Source organism: Nomascus leucogenys, chromosome 3 (assembly GCF_006542625.1).
Source record: "Nomascus leucogenys isolate Asia chromosome 3, Asia_NLE_v1, whole genome shotgun sequence".
NCBI classification, from domain to species: Eukaryota; Metazoa; Chordata; class Mammalia; order Primates; family Hylobatidae; genus Nomascus; species Nomascus leucogenys.
In genome coordinates, this window is record NC_044383.1 from 146,341,027 (window position 1) to 146,363,668 (window position 22,642).

Below are 22,642 nucleotides of genomic sequence, written 5' to 3' on the forward strand. Positions count from 1 at the left end.
TGGTCAAACATTAAAATTGGGTAGATATGTCTATGAAGGTTTAACATTAATAGTACACTAATGTAAAAGTGAAATTTGACTTATGTAGTATAAAAGTCATACAGGAAGCATTGTCAAATATAAAACGGTGTTTGGCTGTCTTTGGGCTCTATTTATATAAATATATTAATGGTATGTGTTCCAAAATTATGTGAAACTCCTATAATTCTGATAGGACTTAGTGTACATTATCAGTAATAATTGTAATTGCTATGTTAAATTAATGTGTGCCACAGAAGTAACATATTTCTTTGTCAATTGTGTTTTTGACTGTGGCTGCCCTAAGACTTAACCATCCACAGACAATTGTTGTCTTGTGTTGATCCTCTTCAAAAGGTGGTTTTATAATCAACTATAGGACTTTAATAGGTATTCTTGAATGCAGGTTTCTGATAACTTTGGAAATTTTGAGAATAGAGGAATAGAGGAAAATACTTTCAGGACTTTCATGGAGAGGTGAAATGTTCATGTATATCAAACAAAGCAGGAGTTAACTGCATGCACTGAGCTAATAAAAGACCGAAGTAATCTTTTTTAACTTTTTGCTTAAAACGTTGCTGATCCTTTGTTTTGTTTTTCAGAGTCAAGGAAACTTTTCTTTTGAGCTATTAATATTTACAGCTTGTAGCAATTAAGTCAAGTATATTCCTGTGAAAAACTTTGGAGCACATTTGTTTCTCTCTACCTGATTTCTCCAGAATTTGAAAATTATCTGTGAGTACTCTTAACTTATGGCAATATAGTTATTTGCATAAGTGCAATAAGAATCTGTTTTCTTTTGCAACAGGACACAGTTGGAGAAACTGGTTATTTTTACCAAGGCTTTGACTGGAATGTTGTGCTTTCCTTTAAAAAATCAAACTTAACTTGTAGAGCCAATAAAAGCCCCCTGGGAAAACTGACATCATACCTTGTCTACATAGTCCCTGTACAGGGCTCCTGACCTGTGGTAAGTAAAAAATGTCACTTTTTGACAGACCCAGGAGCCCAAGTTGTCTGGGGACCTCAAGAGGAAAGGAATTTACTCAACTTATTGGTATTAGAGGGTACAAACCCATGGCTGGGCTTGGCTTTGAAAAAAAAAGTCTTATCTGAGATTCCTTTTATGGAACAAAGTTTTGTCAAAGCCAATTTAAAAAGCCTGTGTGAAAAATAATTATTTTTGCTGCACTTTATACAAATAATCAGGCCAAGTACAATAAAGCAAATCAGTCCTACCATGATTTGTCTTTAGTAAAAATGGGAAACTAGAGAGAAAAAAATGTGTTTCAAGAACAATGGTATACCTGTTATTATATTCTAGTCTCATCAGTTGTTTTAAGCTTTTTTTCCTGTGCTTTAGACTGACCCTGCTTATTCCAACCAATGATTCCTGCAGCTCAGAAGAAATAAGAGGGATGGGTAATATAAAAATCTGGATCAATATTCTAATTCTGGGCACATTGGAATCAGGTAGTGACCCCATATCAGCATGGTTTCAACAATTGCCAGGTTCATGGAAAGTCTTCTAATTTAGTTTGCTTGGGATAATTTTGCTTATTTTTCTTTACTGTTGTGGAATATATTGCCATTGTACTCTTTGTATAGGAATACACAAAGGGTTGTGCAGGATAAGCTTACCAAATGTTTTCTTAAATTAAACTCTTATTAATCTTTCAGATATCACTTCTTGTCAGAACTCAGAGTTATGAATGGCCCTCACCATACTGATGCTTTCTGACTGAACTCCTCTCTACCCTGAATACAAGAGACCCTAATAGTTAATCAGAAATATAATCACCCTTAATCAGCATGAAAAATTTACAGAAGATGGATCTTCATCTCTCTGCAACCATTAAGATTAAGAGTTCTCTTACAAAAGGGAATGGGGAAATCTCAGAGGTGTTTGAACCAGAGCAACTTTATCTTGAAGAGGGGCTGGGTAAAATAAGGCTGAGACTTAACAGGGCTGCATTCCCAGACAGTTAGGCATTCTAAGTCACAGGATGAGATAGGAAGTTGGCACAAGATACAGGTCATAAAGACCTTGCTGATCAAACAGGCTGCAATAAAGAAGCTGGCTACAACCCACCAAAACCAAGATGGTGATGGGAGTGACCTCTGGTTGTCCTCACTGCTACAATCCCACCAGTGCCATGACAGTTTACAAATGCCATGGCAACATCAGGAAGTTACCCCATATGGTCTAAAAAGGGGAAGCTGATGAATAATCTACCCTTTGTTTATCAGATAATTAAGAAATAACCATAAAAATGGGCAACAAGCAGCCCTCAGGGCTGCCCTGCCTATGGAGCAGCCATTCTTTATTCCTTTACTTTCTTAATAAACTTGCTTTCACATCACTCTGTGAACTCGCCCTGAATTCCTTCTTGTGTGAGATCCAAGAACCCTCCCTTGGGGTCTGGATTGGGACCCCTTTCTGGTGACAGACAGGCTTGTTATGAGGCTGAAATGAATTAATATTGTCAAAGGCTTAGAACAGTGCCTGGCACATGGTATATACAACAGAAGTGCCTACTAAATAATTAACCTCTCAAAATCTCTCCAAGCCTCCCAAGATTCACTTGGTTATTGTATTGTAACTAATGCAAACAGGAAACACATTCAGCTGGCATCTGAATCTCTGAAGTGAGTGAATCATGATGAATACAACTGATTAATAAAATTGCCATTCATTTGGCATTTTATATTTGCAAAGACAGGCCTAGTTAACCAGAATAATCCTTATTGATTTTTCCAGTGCTCTTTCAGCCAGGATTTTCCAATGTGTTGACTTTAAGTCTTCTTTGATTATCATTTTATGTCTATTTCAAGACCACAATTAGCATACCATTATTGTGTGGAAAAGAAAGGGAAAGAAGTTAAAATGAAAAACTATTAAGTTTTCTTTCCACTAGCTACTCATACTAAAGGTTGGTGAGGGAAGAATATGAAATTACTTTCAAGAATAAAATTGGAATTGTCTTAGAGTTTACTTTAAATATTGAAGTGTAGTTATAATCCTTTATCTTTCCTGCAGGAAGGTGTCAGGCAGGAGCAAGGGTCAAAGTACTATTTGTTAAATAGTACTTAGAGAAACGTGAAGTTGTCAAAGGTGTTTGAACCAGAGTGACTCCATCTTGGATAGGGGCTGGGTAGAATGGGGCTGAGACCTACTGGGCTGCATTCCCAAGAGGTTAGGCATTCTTAGTCACAGGATGATAGGAGGTCAGCAAAAGACACAGGTCACAAAGACCTTGGTGATAAAATAGGAAGTGGTAAAGAAGCCGGCCCAAACCCACCAAAACCAAGATGGCGATGGAAGTGACCTCTGGTCATCCTCACTACTCATTATACACTAATTATAATGCATTAGCATGTTAAAAGACACTCCCACCAGCACCATGACAGTTTACAGATGCCAGATGCCATGGTAATGTCCAGAAGTCACCCTATATAGTCTGAAAAGGGGAGGAACCCTCAGTTCCAGGAACTGCCCATCCCTTTCCTGGAAAACTCATGAATAATCCACTCCTTGTTTAGCATATAATCTAGAAGTAACTATAAGTTACTCAGCTGAGCAGCCCATGCTGCTGTTCTGCCTATGGAGTAGCCATTCTTTATTCCTTTATTTTCTTAATAAACTTGCTTTCATTTTACTCTATGGATTGACCTCGAATTCTTTCTTGTGCAAGATCCAAGAACCCCCTCTTGGGGTCTGGGTCAGGACCCCTTTCCAGTAATGAAGTAACTATCTGCTATCCAGAAATGTCCTGCTGACCCATTAGTCACCCACTGTCCGCCTAAGGGAGTGGCCAAGATTGAGTGATCTCTAACGTCCTCCATGGCAGGAAGGAGGACAGAGGGTTTGATGGGTACCTCCTCACGATGAAAAGAGGGTTCTGAGGACAGGTTCCTTAGCCAGTGTTGGGCAAGAAAGAAATAGGGGTCACATATGTCTCAGGAGTGGCACCAGCTACTCTGTGGCCAAGTTATCTCAGGATAAAGGGCTTGTGCTCTGTCAGCTTTGGCCGTCTTATTGCTATTAAACTGGATCATGGAGGAATTCATTGGATTTGTTTTGCAGGTAAGTTCTATCGGTGGTTTGGAACTTTTGCTGGGCAGATCTAGAGCAGTGGAAAATTTCCCCCTCACAAATTCCGTGAGAAGAAAGGGAAGAAAAGGAATGAGCAGGGTAGCTGTGCGGGGCATTGCGCAGCCTTAGGAGTGAAGTGGCGGGAGCTTCCCCTGATAACCGAAATGAGTGACTGAGGAAAATGTCCCAATCAGTCGAGGTTTATTAAGTCAGCTTTAGGGCATGTCCCTGAAAAACAATGAGCCACAGACACATCTGTGGCTGTTTTTACAAAGAGGCTTTCAGGAAGTTGGTATTTATACATTTCCTTAAAGTAGGGAGGCAGGTAGGGAGAGGGGCAGGTAGGCCATAAAGGAATGGTTCCATTCTTGTGAGACTTTAACTAGTGCCCAGTTAAGTTTACATTTTACATATGACAAGGTGAATGTTTGAAGAGAAAATGGGAGTAAAAAAAGAATCAATTATGCAGGCCTCTCTGAGTAGGTGGAGGAATGACTGATCTTGTCTTTATTCTGTATAGCGGGAAATAAGCTTGCAATCAACATTATCAGTGTGGAATCAGCAAACTTTAGTTTTAGAAACTAAGCTTACATTGTAGACCTAAGACTCTTGTCTACGGGAGGCCAGCAAAGAATTTACTTATGAATGATCTGCAGGGGCGGTCCTTTGTAGATAACTGAGGCATGAGGTATAATGCTTGTAACAGCTATTCATCTGGAAGAGGGTGTTGCATGACTCAGCCTCCAGGCTTAGTCTCCCCTTTTGCATAAGGATTTTGGGGGTCCTGAGATTTTTAAATTTCCTTTCCCTTTACACCCTCATATACATCTGAGAGTGAAATCTCTTCTTCTCGTCCCCTAAAGTGAGTGCTATATGCCCATGGGAAAAAGTATCACATATTCAAATTAAAAGCAGCTCAGAATAGGTGTCAAAGGAGCCTGAAATGGGTGCATTGAGGTGTTCCAGTTAACCAGAGAAGGCTCAGTGCTGGTGTGTTCCTGCTGGCAGTAGCAGAAGGGCAGTGCTGTGTGACGCTCCTGAACGCTAATCGCTCCAGGTGCATCGACACAGGTGCTCCATTATGCTGATGGATTTTCTTAATGTGGGTCTTTATTTCCTCTGGGTTTTGAAATTGCCTTTTGCAAAATTTTAACCCCCTTCTTTGAAGTAAGAAGTAAAAGGGCTTTGTGTTTTACCACCTCTGGGCATGGAGAAGTTAACTCTTTGACAGAGACCTCAGGAAGGGTGGAAATCAGCAGAGAGAGAGTTAGGGGCCTGCTGCTGGGAAACTTCCTTCCTTCTCATTCTTCTCTTCAACGTTCTGCCTCTATGGCAGGAGTCCCATACTTGAGTATTAGTAGTGACTAAAAATATTATGAATACTGAACTAGTATTATTGATTAGTATTACTACTACTACTAATATTACTAATCACTAGGCACGTCCAGGAAGAACACAAGCCACAGACACATCATTACTACTACGAGTAGAAATTAGCAGTTGCTAATAGGCATGACACCTGTTTCGAATGAAGTAGAAGAGAAGTGAAGGTCCCTAGAAAAGTAAGTTTTCATTTAAAGACATCTGTAAAGATTTCTTACCAAAAACCATCAGCGGGAGCTCAAGCCAGATGTCAGTGAGCCGGTAGACCAGGAACGGCGTGATGATGCCACCAATGTCACACATCGAGGAACAGATGTGGACGCCAAGATTCCTAGAATGCAGGAAACTGATTTACCTTGTTAACTTATCACAATGCTGTAGTTATCTCCCACCCACCCCTGAATAAACACTTCCTCAAATCATTACAATGTTCAAGAGCTATAGTGTACACTGCTCAGGTGATGGGTGCACCAAAATCTCAGAAATCACCACTGAAGAACTTATTCATATAACCATATACCACCTGTTTCCCAAAAACCTATTGAAATAAGAAAAAAAACAAAAATAAAATGTTCAAGAGTTTAAAAAAACATTCACGTTATTTTCAATGCACAATATTTTATATATATATATATACATAATTCCATTCATATTCTGTCATTCTTGTTTTGTATAAACTTTAAGATTTTTTTTAATGATGGGAGGAGCAATTGTTTCTTTTTACTTCCATCACCTGGCTTCCCTAAGCTGTTTCTATGGACCTGTTTGTGCCGTTCCACAACAATCTCCCCTGTAGCCATTGGGTAACCCCTGTCTTGCAATTCAATTTTCTGTTCTCACCATGGCCTCTGTATTTTACCCCAGCCTGTAAGTGTGAGAGGTGAACTGCTGGGCCTGGCTGGACCTTTACGTGTTCTCACCTTCCCTTACACTGTGTTTTGAAGGTAAAACAACCTTTGTCTGCACTTGTGGTGGTTCCAGCCAATGAACAAATGTCTCACCCACCCTCTTCATTCTAAGGAAAATGCACTCACCTAATGAATGTGGGGTACAGCTCAGCATTGACCAGGCAGACCATCTCATAGGCCATTGTGATCCCCATTCTTCCCAAGCATGAGATAATAATTTTTAGCCATTGTAGATCTAAGAGGGAAAAGCACAGTACTTATCCATACGCAGATGATTCCTCATCTTCAGACAGTGCTTCAGAGTGGGACTGGAAGGAGAAATTCCCCATCCCAGAATGGGACAAGAAAGAAAAATGACTTCTTCTATAGGCTCATGTTAATGTCAGAAGATTCTCACGTTTGTTCATCTTAACCTCAGACACAATGCTAATTCTCTCTTTTTTAAAAAAGACATTTTTTTTAAGAGCAGTTTTAGGTTCATAGCAAAATGGAGAGGAAGGTACAGAGATTTTCCACATAGCCTCTGCCCCCACACATGCATTCCCCCCACCACCGCCCATCATCGACATTCTCCACAGAGTGGTATGTTTGTTACTTGATGAACCTTCAGTGGCAATGATAATCACCCCAAATCCATAGTTGGCATTAGGGTTCACTCTTGGTGGTATACCTCCTGGGGGTTTGGACAAATGCATAATGACCTGTATCCACTATTTCAGTGTCATATGGAATAATTTCACCACCCTAAAAATCCTCTGTGTTCTCTTAACTTTAGACCTCAGTTGTTAATGACAATGGAGTTATACCAGTTTCTAAAGCTGGGCCAACTTTAGTCTATAGAAGTCAAAGAAAGAGCAAAATATGGGCACATTTAAACAACTGCTAATCACAAAAGGATTCAAACGAAGCTCCATATTGCTAAAAGGATTCTCTTATACAGGTATTTGTTCCCCTTCGTTGAGAAAGCATTTTAAAAGGAAAAAAAGGAACTGAATAGTTGTTTATGGATGGCATTTACTTACATTTTTCTCATTTATTCTGCAGGTTGATGCAGGGAGGTCAAGAGAGTCCCCTAATTAACACCCAGGAAGGGCTGGAGTGAGACCTTGACCTGGGCCTGCTTTACCCCAAGGCCCATGCTCTCTGCTCCAGGTCATCTTGATGGCCTGTAGCATGGGGCTCTAAAGTCTCTCTTGTTACATCACATCAAGGAACAATTGGGTGCAATTTTTCCTAACGGGAGGCTGGCCATATGAATTTGCTCAGAAGGGTCCCAGATACTGCCCTCCAATTTGTTTTTCCAAATTGATTTGGATGACAAATTACATGATTTTCTTATCAGTGGGCCGTGACACTCCCTTTCTCCAGGGTCTTGGAGATAAGACTCCAAATTTGCCTGAAACTTACCACCAGGGATAAAAACTGAGGCCAGACAGGCTGCCCCTGCAACCATATTTGATGCAGCCCAAGGGTAACGGCGGCCGATGCGGTCGATGGTGAGGATGATCATGAAGGCAGCTGGGAATTCAACCAGGGCAGAGTAGAAGAAATCCAGGTAGATATTGTCCCCTGCAAGGCCCATGTGCATGATGAGGCCCTGGTAGAGCACAGAGCCCGTGAACCTGAGCAAAGAGGAGAGTTCAGGTCAAGTCAAGCACCAAACGCAGGGCACCAAAAAAGAGAGGCTTCTGGAAAAATAATGTGGATTGTAGGTCACCTTTCCCTGTGATCATCTCCTTGCTAGTCCCCCATCCCACTGCTTTTATAATCTCTGATCCACTTCAGTGGCTGGCTATGCCTGGGTAGTTTCCAAGAACCAGGAGAAGGGAAGAAATTGGAATAGTTCGAAATAATTAGAAATTGCAATAATGTTTCCTGGACAAATTGAAAGCCAAGAAGAATGTCTTAATGGAATGATTTATTTCATTTTTTATTTTATTTTTTGAGACAGAGTCACTCTGTTGCCCAGGCTGGAATGCAGTGGTGCGATCTTGGCTCACCGCAAACTCTGCCTTTCAGATTCAAGTTATTCCCCTGCCTCAGCCTCCCAAGTAGTTGGGATTACAGACGTGCACCACCTGCTAATTTTTGTACTTTTAGTAGACATGGGGTTTCACCATGTTAGCCAGGCTGGTCTTGAACTCCTGGCTTCATGTGATCTGCCTGCCTCGGCCTCCAAAAAATGCTGGGATTACAGGTGTGAGCCACTGTGCCTGGCCAATGGAATGATTTATTTATTAATACTATGTCAAGTTATTAGTGGTTGTGAATTATTTCTCTCTTTGGGATTAAAAGAACTGACTACTTAATTCAAATTTTAGGGAACCAGAAGACCAAGTGAGTACAGCCTCCCTTCTTTTTTTTTTTTTTCAGATGGAGTCTCGCTCTGTTGCCCAGGCTGGAGTGCAGAGGCGCAATCTTGGCTCACTGCAAATTCTGCCTCCTAGGTTCATGCCATTCTCCTGCCTCAGCCTCCTGAGCAGCTGGGACTACAGGCGCCTGCCACCACGCCCGGCTATTTTTTTGTATTTTTAGTAGAGACAGGGTTTCACCGTGTTATCCAGGATGGTCTCGATCTCCTGACCTCATGATCCACCCGCCTCGGCCTCCCAAAGTGCTGGGATTACAGGCGTGAGCCACTGCACCCGGCCCTTAGCCTCCCTTCTTGATGACTTCTCTTCTGGCCTGTTACGAACAACATTTGGACAATGCTTCTAGTTTATTAACTAAACATGGTCATTATATGTAATGGAAAATATGAGGATAATCAACAAAAGTCACGATTACTCAGAAAAGGAAAGAAGGATAATGAGGCCAATTTTCAAAGCTGCCTCTCCTGTGCACTATTGTAAAGGTTGCTAAATTAATTCCTGATGAGCTTTGCTTTTGTCAGTGATTGTAAATCTCCATTTGCCTGGGTGGAGATCCAATGTGCCCTGAAAAGATGCATTCCCCACTACAGAAAGCATGGCTTGAAGCTCTGAGAGCAGCCTGTAGATAGCAAATACAATAAAGATCAAGTCACTGGGCTGTGAAGCCACTGGAATTATTCTTGTTCAGAAATTTTTTTTTTCTCCAGGTAGAAAAGAAAAAAGGAAAGAAAAGGCAGTCCCCCCACAACCCTGTTTTTTTTGTTGTTGTTGTTTTGGTTTTTTGCCAGCTCTGTACTACAATAGAGATCTAATTCATCATCAATTAAGTTATACCAATAGTTCTCTATTTGGGCTATGCATTAGAATCACCTGGAGTATTAAAAAACAATTGGTTTCCAAGCCCTACCTTAGAACAATTAAATCAGTATTTCTGGGGGTTTCGGCTTTGGTATTTTGTAAGCTCCCAGGTGATTCCAATGTGAAACCGAGGTTGCCATTGCCTTGATCTGTGCTTAGGGACTACATCGATCTTAATATTTGCCCAAGAAAAACACGATCAGGAAAACCTACCAGACAACCCACATTGCTGCCCACCGTCAGCGCTAATACTGGGATGAGGTCATGTTTTCTTCCCTTCCTTACTATGGATGAGTATGATTAAAAGAATTTGGAGGCATTTCAAAGTGAAAAATATTCCTTACCAGTTGTACATCAATATCACAGTATGTTTCCTTATCTGAGGAGTTCTGACCAAGTCAAGAAATGAAGGGTTCAATTTCTTGCCAGTTTCCTCTTCAAGTCTCAGGCGCTAAGAAAAGGAATAGAAAGGACAGCTTTGTATATTTAATGCTAGTGTCCCTGGGTCACACAGGGAATAACAATAATTCCTTACCCATCCTGAGCGCCCATCTCATGCCCAGCACTAGAGCAAGCACTTTCCATACTGTGTCTCATTTCATCTATTTTTTTTTTTTTGAGACGGAATCTTTCTCTGTCACCCAGGCTTGAGTGTAGTGGCGCAATCTCGGCTCACTGCAACCTCCACCTCCTGGATTCAAGCAGTCCTCTGCCTCAGCTTCCCGAGTAGCTGGGATTACAGGCATGCACCACAATGCCCAGCTTTTTTTTTTTTTTTTCCCCGAGACAGAGTCTTGCTCTGTTGCCCAGGCTGGAGTGCAGTGGTGCGATCTCGGCTCACTGCAACCTCTGCCTCCTGGGTTCAAACTATTTTTCTGCCTCAGCCTCCTGAGTAGCTGAGATTACAGGCACCTGCCACCACGCCCAGCTAATTTTTGTATTTTTAGTAGAGATGGGGTTTCACCATGTTGGCCAGGCTGGTCTCGAACTCCTGACCTAGTGATCCACCCGCCTTGGCCCCTTAAAGTGCTGGGATTACAGGCATGAGCCACTGCGCCCAACCAATTTTTGTATTTTTAGTAGAGATGGGGTTTTGCCATGTTGGCCAGGCTGGTCTCGAGCTCCCAATCTCAGGTGATCTACCTGCCTCCACCTCCCAAAGTGATGGCATCACAGGCATGAGCCACCGCACCTGGCCTATTTTCGAATAAGCTTAATTTTCTCTTTTCTACCCCCTGTGGAGTGAAAAGGTTTGAGGTCAACGTGGTGAGATCTACTAAAGGCAAACAGTAAACACAGGTAACAAACACCTCTGTAACTGGATTCTATTTAAGAAGGCAGGGTATTGCTTAAAAGCTTTTCAGCCTGGTGCAGTGGCTCATGCCTGTAATCCCAGCACTTTGGGAGGCCGAGGTTGGTGGATCACCTGAGGTCAGGAGTTCGAGACCAGCCTAGCCAACATGGCGAAACTCTGTCTCTACTAAAAATACAAAAATTAGCTTGGCGTGGTGGCGCTCATCTGTAATTCTGGCTACTAGGGAGGGTGAGGCAGGAGAATCGCTTGAACCTGGGAAGTGGAGGTTGCAGTGAGCCAAGATCGCACCACTGCACTCCAACCTGGGCGACAAAGCAAGACTCCATCTCAAAAAAAAAAAAAAAAAAAAAAAAAGAAACTTTTTGGACAATTTCTATCCAAAGTGTTTACAATTCTAAGAAATCATGTGTGTTTAAAGAATGCTTTACTGATCTAAGAATCTGACCTGAGGATGGTGAATATGCAGATGATGAGGGTGCTGGGCACCTGGGCATAGGAGACATAGGAGAAGGCTTAAGTTGCACAAGACAGAAGCTCCTCACCTGACCATTAAATGATTTCTGGTTCTCTTTTAGTTTGATGGTTTCCACCTGTTTGAAATATTCTCCCACGGAACCACAAATCTTAGTACATAAAATTATCTGTTGCATTCGGCTACAGGTAAGCCAAAATGCAAGGGGCTGGGTGTTTCCATGGTTCCCCGCTGAGATCACTGGCATGCAGGAATCTTACCAGAGCCTCCCTTTTCTCTGTCCCCTGATTTGATGCTTAAGGCCCTGGCTCACCTGAAGGGAGGCAGGTAGAGATTTTCCATTTTTCTTTGCGATGTGCTTAATGATTCTCATGGCTTCAGCATTCTTATTCTGGGAGATCAGCCACCTGGGAGACTCAGGTATGCACCTAGGGTACAAGGTGAGCGGAGGGCAAATCTTACTGAATCCTCCTTACCCCATCCCCCATTTTTTTATAATCAGATTTCTCTGAGGATGTTAATACAGTTGGATCTCCAAAGAAAATAACCCTCGTGTAGGGGGATATGTGGTTCTTTCCTCCCTCAAATGCTAAATCCTTCCTCAGGGATTTCTAAGCAGAAACACAGGAAGCAAACTGCAAACAGGGTGCGGCTGAACATCCAGCTCCTGCTGCAAGGAGGAGAGGCAGGTCCCTCAGGGTGGCCCTGGGCTTTGCAAAGGCCTGAGAACTGGCAGAGGGGTCAAGGACTGGATGCTGGAGTATAAACCACTGTGGGGGTGGGGAGCAAGTATGTATATGTGTTATGCTCAATTTCCCAAAGGAATGAGATAAGCATTTGAGGTTAGAGGGTGAGGTAACTGAAAAGCCAGACTTCATAGTTTGAGCTTGATGTGGCAGGGCTCGGGGAGCTCTTGCAAGTTTTTGAGCAAGACTAGAACTATTGACTCTGTGTCTGGAGGGAACTTTGAGCAGCGGGGTTCAGGGTGAATGAGTTCAGGGTGGAGGTTCAGCGAGAGGAGAAACTGGAGAAAGGAGGTGATAGGGCTGCTGCTGTGGCAGTTATGGTATAAATGTAGGAAGGCCCCAGTTGGGATCATCACTCTGGGAGAGAAGTTGCTCTGAGAGGCAGGGCTTAAAAGGAATTTGGAATGGATGCTTTTGTGGAAGTGTAATGGAGACAGCAGGAAGGGTCACTCCCAGGGTATAATGGACTGAATGTTTCTGTCCCCACTGAAGCGCATGCACTGATACCCTCACCCCCAGTGTGCAATTTGGAGTTGGGGCCTGTGGGAGGTAATTAAGTTTAGCTGAGGTCTGGAGAGTGGGGCCCCCAGATGTCCTTATAAGAAGAGGAAGAGAGACTAGAGTGTTATTTTTTCTTCACCATGTGAGGGCCCACAAGTGGGATGTCTGCACGCCAGGAAGTGGGCTCCCATCAGGAACAAATCTGCCAGCGCCTGGATCTTAGACTTCCCAGCCTCCAGAACTATGGGAAATATGTTTTTAAGTACCCGGTCCCTGGTGTTTTGTCACTGCAGTCTGAGCTGGTAAAACACAGAGTTTTATTGGCTTTTGGATGAGAAACAGGCTTCCGGGAAAGAGTTGAGATGTTTAATTCTTAGGCAAGACAGCCATGGGAAGAACAAGTGGGTAAATCGAGGAGAAACTAAATAAATGGGTTGTGGCATGGGAGAGAGATTTGGTCTGATAATCCAGTATCCCCTTTGCTTTATTTCAGATAATCTCACATTAGGGGTTTCTAACAGTTTCTGGTATTTCCCATGTGTTTCTCTTGGGCAGGGATGACAAATATATTTTACTTGCCTTGGTAACTCTGATTGATTGGTATGGTCTGTCTGGAGTGTCGTGTTGGCCTTCTCTGTGATGAAGAACACTGTGATTCACTGGGGATGTCTGCCTTGGGCATGAGTATTGGGAAATGGTGACACAAGTGCCATACTCTGCTTTCTCCACCCTAAAGTTTCCTCTGATTGGGGAGAGAATAGTAATAATGATATTTTCAGTCTCTTCAAAGGGCCTACCACCCAAATTGTACCACAGCTGCTAGAAGCTAATTTAAACACCAAATAAATAATGTGGAAATGTAAGATCCAGGTCATAAAAACTTTAAGCCCAAAGAGAAAGGACATTTGATTTACAGAGGGAGAGGTGAAGCTTTTGGTTTTTATTCCTGAAACATGGAATTGGGCTGTTTGTGAAATGGGTCCGGAGAGTGAAAGCAATCTCAGAACCAGAAAGATAGTGTGCATTAAGGAAGGTAGACCTTTTAGCAAAATAAAATACTTTGATTTATTTCCTTTTTATTCCAAATGGACTTACCAGTAATACAGCAAGAAGAAGAAGTTGGGCAGAGTAACTGTGAACTGCAACCACCTCCAGTGAGGAAGCGCGTAAGCCACCCCAGCTAGCACCAGCAGCCCAACTGTATAGGCAATTTGGTAACAAATCCCCACTGTTCTCCGATAGCTCCGCCCAACAAATTCTGTAACTGCAGAGAGAATTCAAATGGTTAATGCAATTCAATACAATAATGAGGTGGCTGTCCAGCTATCAGGAAACTAGAACGCCAACCTCAAAAATATAGACAGATTCTAGAATATTCTACACAACTCTGAATATTTTTAAGTGTTTTTTTGGTTTTTATTTTGTTATAACTATTGCTGTTTTACTAATTAATAAATCTTATAGTCCCATTGTAGATGGGATGAAAGGCCTGCCAACATAAGCAAACACATTTGATTTATAGTTTTCATGATGCAATTGTATTTCAGATACATGCAAGATTTTGACCTAGAGTAGTAACTCAAGACCTGAACAAATGAATCAAACATTAAATTTAGACTGTAGCTGATTTTTATGTAAATGAACACCTGAGTATAACTTGTTCTCTTACATGGGTTTAACATTTATCTCGCAAGTCCTATTTGTTTACTTGTATAAATGGCTTGGTAACTTAGCAGAGGGCTGGAATCAGCTAGTGCTGGCTGGCAGGAACTGGTTTTACATGCTGGGGAATTTTACAAGCTGGTGGTTCAACCCGTTGGTATCAGCCATAGTGAGAATATTGCTATAAAGATGCTATGCTGTTAGAAGTCAAATATTCTCTTACAGTATACGGAACTTAACTATAACTCTGGCTACTAAGGAATAGGATGTAAGTTATATTCCTGGTCCTAAAAATGGCTGGCTGAGTAACCTGGGTTGACTACAGTACTTGTGTTTTCAGTTTCCTTGTGTGCAAGTTGAGGATAATTGTAGTTTACTAGAATAGATTTTTGCAAAGTACTAAAGTCCTTTATAAATCGACTATATCTCTCATCATTGAATCTTCTTTATGAATAGGTCTGGTAGGATGGATTTTCTTTCCACACAATACTCCAGGGTACAGAAAACAAAAATTCCAAAAAAGTTATATAAGAATCTGGGTGGCATTATGTTTACCCTTGTTTCTGCCTTCATTTTTTTAGTTTATAAGGAGGAATGCTGAATGAGTTGGTATGCTTTTAGAAATTCTTTTGATATAGAAATAAAAAAATCTCTCAATATTGCCTTGAAGCTGGGTCTCTTTTTCTGCATGCCACCCCCCCACCTGACTCTATCTTGGCAGCGAGGTTGCTTTTTCTCACAACTGCAAGCGCAAACATTCTTACTCAGGATGTAGCCTATTAACCAGCCTGCTTTGCTGACCAGTCCTTGGATTAAGCGAAAAATTAACATCCATGTATAGGTTGGGGAAACGGCCATGAGAACTCCAGCTGAAGCATTTATGAGGACTGTAGTTAGGAGGCAGAGCTTACGGCCAAACCTGCAGGAAGAAAAACAAAGAGAGGGAATGGAATTAATTTTGATTTGTGAAGATTGTAGAAAATGCATGGAAGTTATGGAAATCTAAACAAAGTTAGAGGTTAACTTTAAATTTTGTAAATCCAGGAGGCACAGACTGATAGCCACAAAGGGAATCTGTGACTCCAGGTCCAGGTAGCACTTTTCATCAGCACACTATGTGTAAGTTTTCAGCATGATAAGCCCCATTCACTCCAGGGTTCAAGTACTTTCTCAGTCCCACACTATGGCAGGTATTCAGGGAAAGAGTAATTCATCCCCAGGCCATCCCGTGCTGAATACCCTATGGTCCTATCTGGGTCTTACATCACCATGTGAGCTGCGGCCTTTGCACTAACAGTTTCAACCAATTGTCCACCCAAGAATGTTTTCACTTTGAAAACAAAATTCAATGTTCAGTATATACCCCCTTTCTTTTTCAACAGTGGTTTTAGGCTTTGTGAAAATTGTCTTTGGTGCCACACATGTTACTATCCTATAGGGGCCTCTGTTTGGAGCACCCTGGGAAGACAGCTTCCACACATCAGATTTGGGAGACTTAGGTTTATTCAGTTTAGGGATTTGGAAAGTTGTCCCAGTACGTAGAATAGAGGAAAACAATTGGCAACCTGGGTTTAATCATGACCTTCCTACTTACTATGATGTTGGGCAACCTATTCAATCATATTCAATGTCTTCATCTGGAAAAGACCCATCTGACCCAGCTGAAAAGAGGATTAAGTGAGATATTACAGGTAAGGAGCTTGGCACACAGCCTGCCTTGGACCCTTTCCTTCCTTTTTTCCTTCTGTTTGCAAACCTGGCTCAGCTCAGAGAGTTGACCTCAGGCCCAATACTGTTATTTTCACCACATCCTGGTTTTCTTGTAAAAGACACCCTAATCCACTTAGTGGATATTTAAAAAAATTCTTCATAGAAAACGATGTTTATTTAATCTTCGTTTTTCCACTTCAATTGGAAGGATGGCTTTTTATTATCAGGATTGCTCCTTTTAATGGTGGAAAAACATTGTTTAATTGATGATTCATTATTATGCAACTATATTCTTGTGAAGGTGTCAAATAATCCACATTATTAATAATTATTTTGGAATAGTAACATTTTAAATATGAAATTTAAAGGTTAAGCAGTCACATTGGTAATTAGTATTAACTAGTAAATTTCTGAAGTCTTAAAACTCTGTTTTGACCATATAATTTCATTTTTTAAAAGTTTTTACCTTTAGTTCTGGGGTACATGTGCAGGATGTGCAGGTTTGTCACATAGGTAAATGTGTGCCATAGTGGTTTGCTGTACCTATCAACCCATCACCTAGGTGACCAAGTAATTTCTTAATTCTCAGTCAATGGCTCCCCACTGTAAATATACAACCTCTTGGCCTCTAATTCAAAGCCTTCCAAAGTCATATCTCAACTTAATTTTTTAGCATTTCTTCCCACATTTTCCTACCCAAACCCCTTCCTTTACCCTCAAAGAGTACATAATCTATAAACATTGACTCAAATGGTGCTTCTTCAACTTCCAAAACTGCTTCAGGCACACAATAGAACACCACAGTAGTGCCCCATGTAGATGGACAAAATCTTTTGGGTGATGAGAGGGAATATTCATCATTTGAAACTCAGAGCAAGAAAATCAAATCCATGATGTGGAAAAGCTTCACTGGAGACATGTTCCACATAGGGAAGCAATGCTACTTAAAACAATAATAAGGCATGGCTAGAATAAATTTGGGGAATCTGGGATAGAGGTCTGAGACTCCTCCTACCCCTCAGCAGGGCTATTTAAATGGTTAAATGAAAAACAGAAGAAACAGGAGAGGAGGGGTGGACTCCCCATACTGCTGGCTTGGTAAGTCTTTTAGCTCCTTGTGACTCAGAATGTGGCTGAGGACTATTAGCATGGGCTTGGAACAGCATCACCTGGGAGCTGGTTAGAAATACAGAATTTCGGGCCCACCCAGATCTGCTGGATCAGAATCTGAATTTTAGCAAGATCCCCGGGAGATTTATATGCAACTTAGCATTTGGGAAGCAGTGCTTTAATTTCATGGAGCTTCAGTTTCTTCATCCACTGTAAATTATGGATAATGAAATCTACTTTAAAAGGCTCTTGTGATCCTAAATGAAATATAACAAATGAGGATGCCCAGTAAAGTGACTAGCACACAGTAATCAGTGGTGAACATGTTTTGGAAGATCCCATATAGTTGGGTAAGTTTGACTGCAACCCACTGGGACTTTAGTTCTGCTTTTGATGCAGGACAGGCAAGCACCAAAATTGGGGCTTAGCCCGGGAGGGTTCTTGGCTTTGCCCAAGAAAGAATTCAAGGGCAAGCTGGTGTTGTTAAATAGCCATTTTTATTGAAGCTGCAATGTATAGCAGCAGCACCTCTGCTCCTTGTGGAGCAGGGATATTCCATGGGCAGTGTGCCTGGAATAGCAGCTCAGAGGCTGCTGTTCTGTACTCATATTTATTTTTAATTATATGCAAATTAATTTAAATTATAAATTTGATTGTATGCAGCCCACTTTTAATTATATGCAAATTAAGGGGTGGCTTATGCAGAAATTTCTAGGAAAAGGGTGGTAATTTCTGTGTTGTAGAGTCATTGCCATTAAAAGGGGGTGGTGATTGCCATGTTGCCATGTTGCCATGGCAATAGTAAACTAACATGGTGCACTGGTGGGCATGTCTTATGGAGAGCTGCTCCTGCCTGGGACCTGTTTTAGCTAGTCCTTAATTTGGTCCGGTGTCCAAGCCCTGCCTCCAGAGTCAAGTCCCTCCCCCTAGCTCACTTTGATCTAGTTCCATTGCAACATATAAAAGTAGGGTGCTGGCTCTTTAAGAGCTAATGATCAGACTTACAGAAAATTTGCAAGCTAATTGTTAGCATAACCATTATTAAAAATTAAATTATATACATTTACAACTAAATTATATTGAAAACAAGTGTAATATGCAAAACATCACTTTCCAATGATTTTACTATATTTGGCCATCTGTGCTTGTGAGGTTATTTACATCTACTGTATCTGTATGGTGGAAATGCTGTGTAATGGTGCACATTTCTAGCCAACTCTGTGTTCTGTGATGTCATTTTTGTAGGCTGAAGTGGACCACAGTGGGTATATTTACACCAGAGAAATCAATAAGCACCACAAACTGGGGCTTTCCCTCCCAGAGAACTAGTTGTTAAGCATTTATAAGCATGACACACTAAATATAGCACTTACAGCCAGGTGCAGTAGCTCATGCCTGTAATCCCAGCACTTTGGGAGGTCAAGGAGGGCAGATCACCTAAGATCAGGAGTTCGAGATCAACCCGGCCAACATGGTGAAACCCTGTCTCTACTAAAAATATAAAAATTAGCTGGGCATGGTGGCGGGTGCCTGTAGTCCCAGCTACTCAGGAGGCTGAGGCAGGAGAATCGCTTGAACCCAGGAGGCAGAGGTTGCAGTGAGCTAAGATTGCACCACTGCACTCCAGCCTGGGTGATAGAGTGAGACTCTGTCTCAAAAAATTTAAAAAAATAAAAATATATCGTACTTATAATTACTGCTCATTAGAATAAAAACAACCCTGGAATTGGTGAGGAATTGCTTTTTTGTCTCAGGTGATACTCAAAATCATTGATTAGGAAGTTATGGGTATATTCTTGGGTCCACTCTTAGTCTTATTTACAATCTTTTCATAATGCCTTACTTTTTTAAATTAGTTATTCATGGAAGACAATGCATTTTATTTAACGTTGGCTTAATCTGTGAATACATTGTGGATCCATGACATTCTTGTCCCATTGTATAAAATCTGAAAATTGTAGGCATTAACTACACAAAAAACAAATTGCTTTCTCATTTCTTTAGGCTAGGCTTCTCACTCCTGCATGCAGGCACAGAACAGAAGAAGGGCAATGACCAGCCAAACTTCAGATGGCGTAAGAAAAAGAAGTTGAGGCATGGAGACAGCCTTTAGGGGAAGAGTAATGAGTACTTAATGACTACTTACCTTGACAGAGGGGATTTCAACAATAGGAACAAAATAATGAGATCATCTAAGAAGGTGGATAATTGACCGAGGCATATAACACAGGAATGCACTGTCAGTAGGGATTTATAACCAATCTCCTACTTGTTGAGTGGGATGCGAATAATTAACTAATTTCTTAACCCACTGAGCAAGGGTTAAAGATTGAGTCACCTGTTTACTCACAGCCTGTCAGGGAGTGAGTGTTAGCACCTCTACCTGATGGTGGAGGAGGGAGCGCAGAGAGAGTGAATGCCTGCAGTGCCAGAGCTGCCCAGGGGTGCGAGGTGGACTCCGGACCTCCCCTTGTTAATGTGTCTCTCGTGACTTAATGGGTCATCTTTAAAGAATCATCCTCAATTCTGCAGCAATAAAAATAAAAACAAATGACCTTCCCTTTCACCTTGCAAGCCTCCCACAGAAAGCCCCAGGAAGAACCTTGTCAGGGCAGCTGAGGAGATAATTAATAACCATGGGTGATGGATGAGGTGCACGTGGCCTATGCCTCCACTTTTATCCCTCTTCCCTTCTGCTGCCAGTTGGGCCCCAGGCCCCTGTGAAGTGCATATGCCTTGGGGGTGTGATATATTAAGCCATCATTATTCATCTTTAACACATTTGCAAGTTTTAATTCAGCCTAAAAATATAATATAATCAGAGAAAATATTCTACTTGCATTTAACATTATACTCACAGGTTTGGATTATATCACAGACGTAGTTGGGGATGGCATGGAGGGCAACAAACATAAAATGCATTGACTTTACCATTTATTTCAGTTATATATTTATATTTTACATGTAAATTCATAATTAGATATTTATATCTAGATAAAATTATATGTTTGTGTATTATATATAATAATCTATAGTTATGTGTCACTATCTCACTAGGTGATTGCTGATTAAGGGGAATACTATTATCCACAATGTTGAACACAGTTGCCTGGCCACAGAAAACACTCAGTAAACAGTGTTATGAATATTAAATAATTAGCCCTGATGGCCAAGTTATCTAAAGTGCTTATCAACTATGAAGCAAACTTTTTGGTTCCTTTTCCTTTTGAGGACTTCTAAATATGTCTCATTGGTCATCAAGAGAGCAAAGCTGTGTGTTGTAAGAAACTTGCAGCACAGTGAGTGTGGGATTCCAAAATGCTGGATAAGTAAGAGATATAGCAATAGCTTGATTCGTACAAACACTGACTACTAGCTTGCTGAAGACACAGACTCATCAGAGAGGCCTCTCGTCATCTCTCCAGGGACAATGACGTTGCAGAGGTGGACATTTACCCCTCTTGTTGTAGACAGACCCTGTTTCCCTTTCTTTAAGTTATGGGTTCCACACATATAGTCACATATGGCCCCAGGAACCCAATTCAGGACTCTTGCAATCCCACGGGTATTAGGGAGATTCTACGTCGGGCCTGATGCTGGGGCCTCCCAGCATATGCGAGGCAAGCAGAGGATAGGATTGAGCTCAGAGACCCTGAAGGCTGATGGCCAGGTGGATGGTGATGAGGCCAAAAAACGAATTGGGAATTACAAAAGGGATGAGATCATCTGTTACTCTCCCTTCTGACTTGAAGCTTCTGCATAGCCCACGTGGAAGACTTGCTGTGTAATGTTGAAACATCTGTCTATGACCCCAGAGAATTTGAAAATAAAGACATTGGTCATGGTTATCCAAGCAGCCGAAGAAATTTAAGATTGTAAAAACACCAGCATGAAGGCCAGGAGATTGTGGTCTGTGTGCTTGGGAAAGGATGGGACTCAAGCAGGGGCAGGTACATCCAAGTGTTCTCCAAACCTTTGGGATTGTTTAAATTCCACCACAGGTGATTCAACCTACCTGTCTGCTATGTAGCCGATACTCATAGAGCCAATAAAGAATCCTACATTCACTGATGACTGGAATAGGTCCAACATCCAGGAGTTGGCACATACCAGGTTAAACTGCCAGCAGGGGAGATGTGTTCCAAGTTGGGAGAGAAAGGAAATTAAATCCCGTTAGAATCCTGTTGGACATAACTCAGCTAGGGTACTCATTAAATATTCCTTGAATTGAACTGTGTAATTAAGTGGCAATAAGCCATTGTTTCTTGATCATGCCAATTTTCTTCTTCTCTCTCTCTCTCTCTTTCTTTTTTGTGAGACAGGGTCTTGCTCTGTCACCCAGGCTGGAGTACAGTGGTGATCATGGCTCACTGCAGCCTCGACCTCCTGGGCTCATGCGATCCTCACACCTCAGCCTCCCAAAATGCTGGCATTATAGGCGTGAGCCACTATGCCCACCCTCAGTTTTCTTTACACAACCAGAAGGCTTGCCCTTCCATCTGGCAATTTGTCATTAAGCTAAAACTATAGCATTGGCTAAATCAGCAGAAACTGGGTAATTACTTATAGAAAAATTTATTTTTTCCTTTCTGATTTCAATGCACATGCAGATAGGTGTGTGGACGTGATACAATGCAGGCACCAGGAGGTTGGGCCATTTAGCATCTCCCTGCTGTCTGTTTAATAAAAGGGGATTAGGAGTGACTGCTGAAGGCTGCTGCATTTGCTCTTATTTGGAATAAGAGGAGGTGGTCGGGTGGAGCAGGTGCTGGACCAGGTCAGGAGACCCATTTTTTAGGGCTAACCCTGCTAAGTCACTCACTGTGTGGCCTGGGAAAAACCTCTTCTCTGCTTGGGGCCTCAGTTTCCTCCTCTCTGTAGGAAGGAATGCGATTGGCCATGCGAGAGAGCCTCGGAGAGTTTGTGGTGTGAAGCCCGTGAGCTGCCACATTTCCTGTAACTATCCGACCACTTTAGACCCTTCAAATTAGACTCTACCTACTGTTCATACAGAGTATCTTCCTATTGTCCAAGCAGTCATTTTAAATTAAACTAGACAACTGGCTCTCTCAGTATTTTCAGGATAACTTAATTCCCCTATTTTGCTTTGCTATCAATAAAAGCAAGATCCATTTTTTGTCTTTTTTTTTCTATTATACTTATTGGAATGAGGCTTCACAAATAGCTTTTGATGTCATCTGTAGTTTTTAACAAAATAACAGTGCTATAGCATGATCTCCAGCCCCAAATGATTTTATATGAACACTTTGAGGAAATTAAAGAGAAAAAATAGGCATCGAGAGAAAAACACATCCTATCACATAGGCACAGTTCAGGTGAGTTCCCCAGGCTTTCAGGTGTGTGTGGGCATCTGTGTGATGGAAGAATAGAGGGGGAGGTAAGCCTTCCAGAAAAAGAGGAGGATCCACAATATTCCCTATCTTGGCAACATTTCCAGGAGTCCTAATATGCTTTGGCCTGTTTCTTATTG

General features: G+C 41.7%; 1 protein-coding gene across 1 annotated transcript in view; it reads right to left on the bottom strand.

Moving 5' to 3' along the window:
- Window positions 1–22,642, bottom strand: part of SLC22A2 (solute carrier family 22 member 2) — a 46,076-nt gene that overhangs the window by 22,635 nt on the left and 799 nt on the right. Inside the window, exons 2-9 of the mRNA XM_030809931.1 lie at window positions 21,167–21,270; window positions 15,096–15,250; window positions 13,765–13,933; window positions 11,736–11,850; window positions 9,980–10,086; window positions 7,813–8,027; window positions 6,532–6,640; window positions 5,716–5,828 (exon numbers count right to left, since the gene is read on the bottom strand). Of these exons, the coding sequence (XP_030665791.1) occupies window positions 5,716–5,828; window positions 6,532–6,640; window positions 7,813–8,027; window positions 9,980–10,086; window positions 11,736–11,850; window positions 13,765–13,933; window positions 15,096–15,250; window positions 21,167–21,270 (1,087 nt within the window). The remainder of the gene's footprint in view (window positions 1–5,715; window positions 5,829–6,531; window positions 6,641–7,812; window positions 8,028–9,979; window positions 10,087–11,735; window positions 11,851–13,764; window positions 13,934–15,095; window positions 15,251–21,166; window positions 21,271–22,642) is intronic.